This window comes from Ranitomeya imitator, chromosome 3 (assembly GCF_032444005.1).
Source record: "Ranitomeya imitator isolate aRanImi1 chromosome 3, aRanImi1.pri, whole genome shotgun sequence".
NCBI lineage: Eukaryota > Metazoa > Chordata > Amphibia > Anura > Dendrobatidae > Ranitomeya > Ranitomeya imitator.
In genome coordinates, this window is record NC_091284.1 from 374,967,522 (window position 1) to 374,969,648 (window position 2,127).

General features: G+C 41.6%; 1 protein-coding gene across 1 annotated transcript in view; it reads right to left on the reverse strand.

The window, feature by feature from the left end:
* Positions 1-1,447, reverse strand: part of EPHA10 (EPH receptor A10) — a 1,463,996-nt gene extending 1,462,549 nt beyond the window's left edge. Inside the window, exon 1 of the mRNA XM_069756914.1 lies at positions 1,332-1,447. Within this exon, the coding sequence (XP_069613015.1) occupies positions 1,332-1,401 (70 nt within the window). The 5' untranslated portion in view covers positions 1,402-1,447. The remainder of the gene's footprint in view (positions 1-1,331) is intronic.
* Positions 1,448-2,127: the final 680 nt, after the last annotated feature.

Consider the following 2,127-nt stretch of genomic DNA (forward strand, 5'->3'; position numbering starts at 1 on the left):
AGTAATTATGCCATCTTGTGCCAATAGTCAAGTGCCTGATACAGTAAATAGCTGCCATTGTGGAGAGATGCAGCCTCCCTGCTGGCTTGCTCTGTTAAGATACTAAGAGTCCAGTCAATTAGAAATCATTTATGCACCATTGAACAATGATTTTCCATACTGCTGTGAAACTCAGCCCTAGGATCCTAAATATCCAACGCAAAATATAGCCATTGTTTCCTAACTCCTTCACTGCCTCCCACTTTCCAAGCTTGCCAAACACTGCACAACAATGTCAAGGGTACAAACAGTGACAGAAGGGGGTGATGGATTTGTAGAATGTCCTGGTGAAGCTTTTTCTATGCTCAGATGACACAACAGGTGAAATTAACCCGATCACTGCCAGTGGCGCAAGCACCATGCTCGTACACATTGATGGGTAAAAGGTCAACCAAGCCTTAAAGGGCAGACGGAGACCGTCCAACCCTTCAGATTTACACCACCCAGGACAATGAATTTATTGTTCGGAGATCAACACAATAGAAAATTGCCTTCTATATCCGTCTTATGGAAATTCATGCAATGTGCAAAAAGCTGTTTTCCATTTCACATCCAAACAGTGAAAACATTTCATGGATAATATTAGTAATCAGACAGCGCTTGTAATATGAATCATTACTTCCGCGAATGGCACCGTATTATTCACTGAAATGAGAGATATCAATATCATGCAAACACCGCTGAGTAAATGCCAGCAGTCAGATATTGTAAAACAGCCAATAATTAAAAAGTCATAATAATAATAATAATCCTCCAATAGTTATAGTACGGTAGTATATTAAATGACAATGAAAATGCCTATTTGGAAATTAAATGGCATTTCAGTTAGTGACAAATTATATATATATATATATATATATATATATATATATATATATATATATATATATATATATATATAAAAAAAAATGTCCAGCCTTGGTAACGTAATGGAAGGTTATACAGGTCGCATGCTACAAAGATGTTGCAGTTAATAAATGCCATCTTGGTAATGCCCATAGACACAATGTGCACACACTATAGTTACAATTTCTGTAAAGCCTCTGAAGTTAATACACTGTGATCACCAGGTCTATGAATGCTTTTCTATTAATATCAATCTATGCCTTTGCCATTGATCACATAGGACGCGTATTCATACACCTGCTCACAGTGTAGTAAATGCCTGACCTTATCCTCTGAGAACAAATAAGCCTTCTCCAGAGGTAAATGCCTATCTCACACACAGAGCACTGTCTCATTCATGCCCAAGGCTTGCGCGTGGCGTCAGCCCTGTGATTGGCGGTACCTACCTTGCTCTGCTGAGAGGCGCCAGGGCAGAGTGAGGCAGATGAGGCAGGTGAGGGTGCTGCAGAGCCCCATGCTGTGTGTACGGTGGCGGATACCCAGAGATGCTGATGATACTGATGCTGCTCCTGCTGCTGTTTGTAGCTCCCAGTTTGGATTCAGGCTGCTCCATAATAGGAATGGGAAGGAGGAACAGAGCCTGGAGCACAGGCCAATAAGCGCGTAGACGGGGAGGGAGTACACACGTGTTGGGTTTTCTATGAGAAAGGGGGGTGTTAAGGCTGCAGAGTGAGAAGAGAATAAAAAAAAATTTGGACATATTAGAGAAAAGATGCGATGAAGCAGCACAGACTGAATAAGCAGCGAGCGCCTTATGGGCGACAGTACTCCCATAATTATGTGAAAATGTGCAAATGCTTCAGAGGTGAGTTTGTCGTGTGGCACAGCGCCGAGGGTGCTTTGCGTTTTACATAGGACTGCAGGCACTGGCACACTAATTCAGTGAGCTATTGCCATGTACAGGCACAGCAGCCTTTAAAAGCTAAATGATCATTTTAGCCCCGCTATGTCTGTAACTGTGACAGCATTTCTATCAGGGTGTCTTTTTTGCATGCTGATTAAGGGAAAGGTTGAACTTGATGGACCTAAGTCTTTTCTCAAGCGATCCAACTATGTGACTAAGATCAAAATTGAAAACCTCAAGAAAGGTATTGGTGTTCCGAATGTCTGGAGACAAGGATAATGCCAGCGTAAGTGTTAAGTTCTATTCTTGTCTTACACTGCTATATATGTACTGCAAAG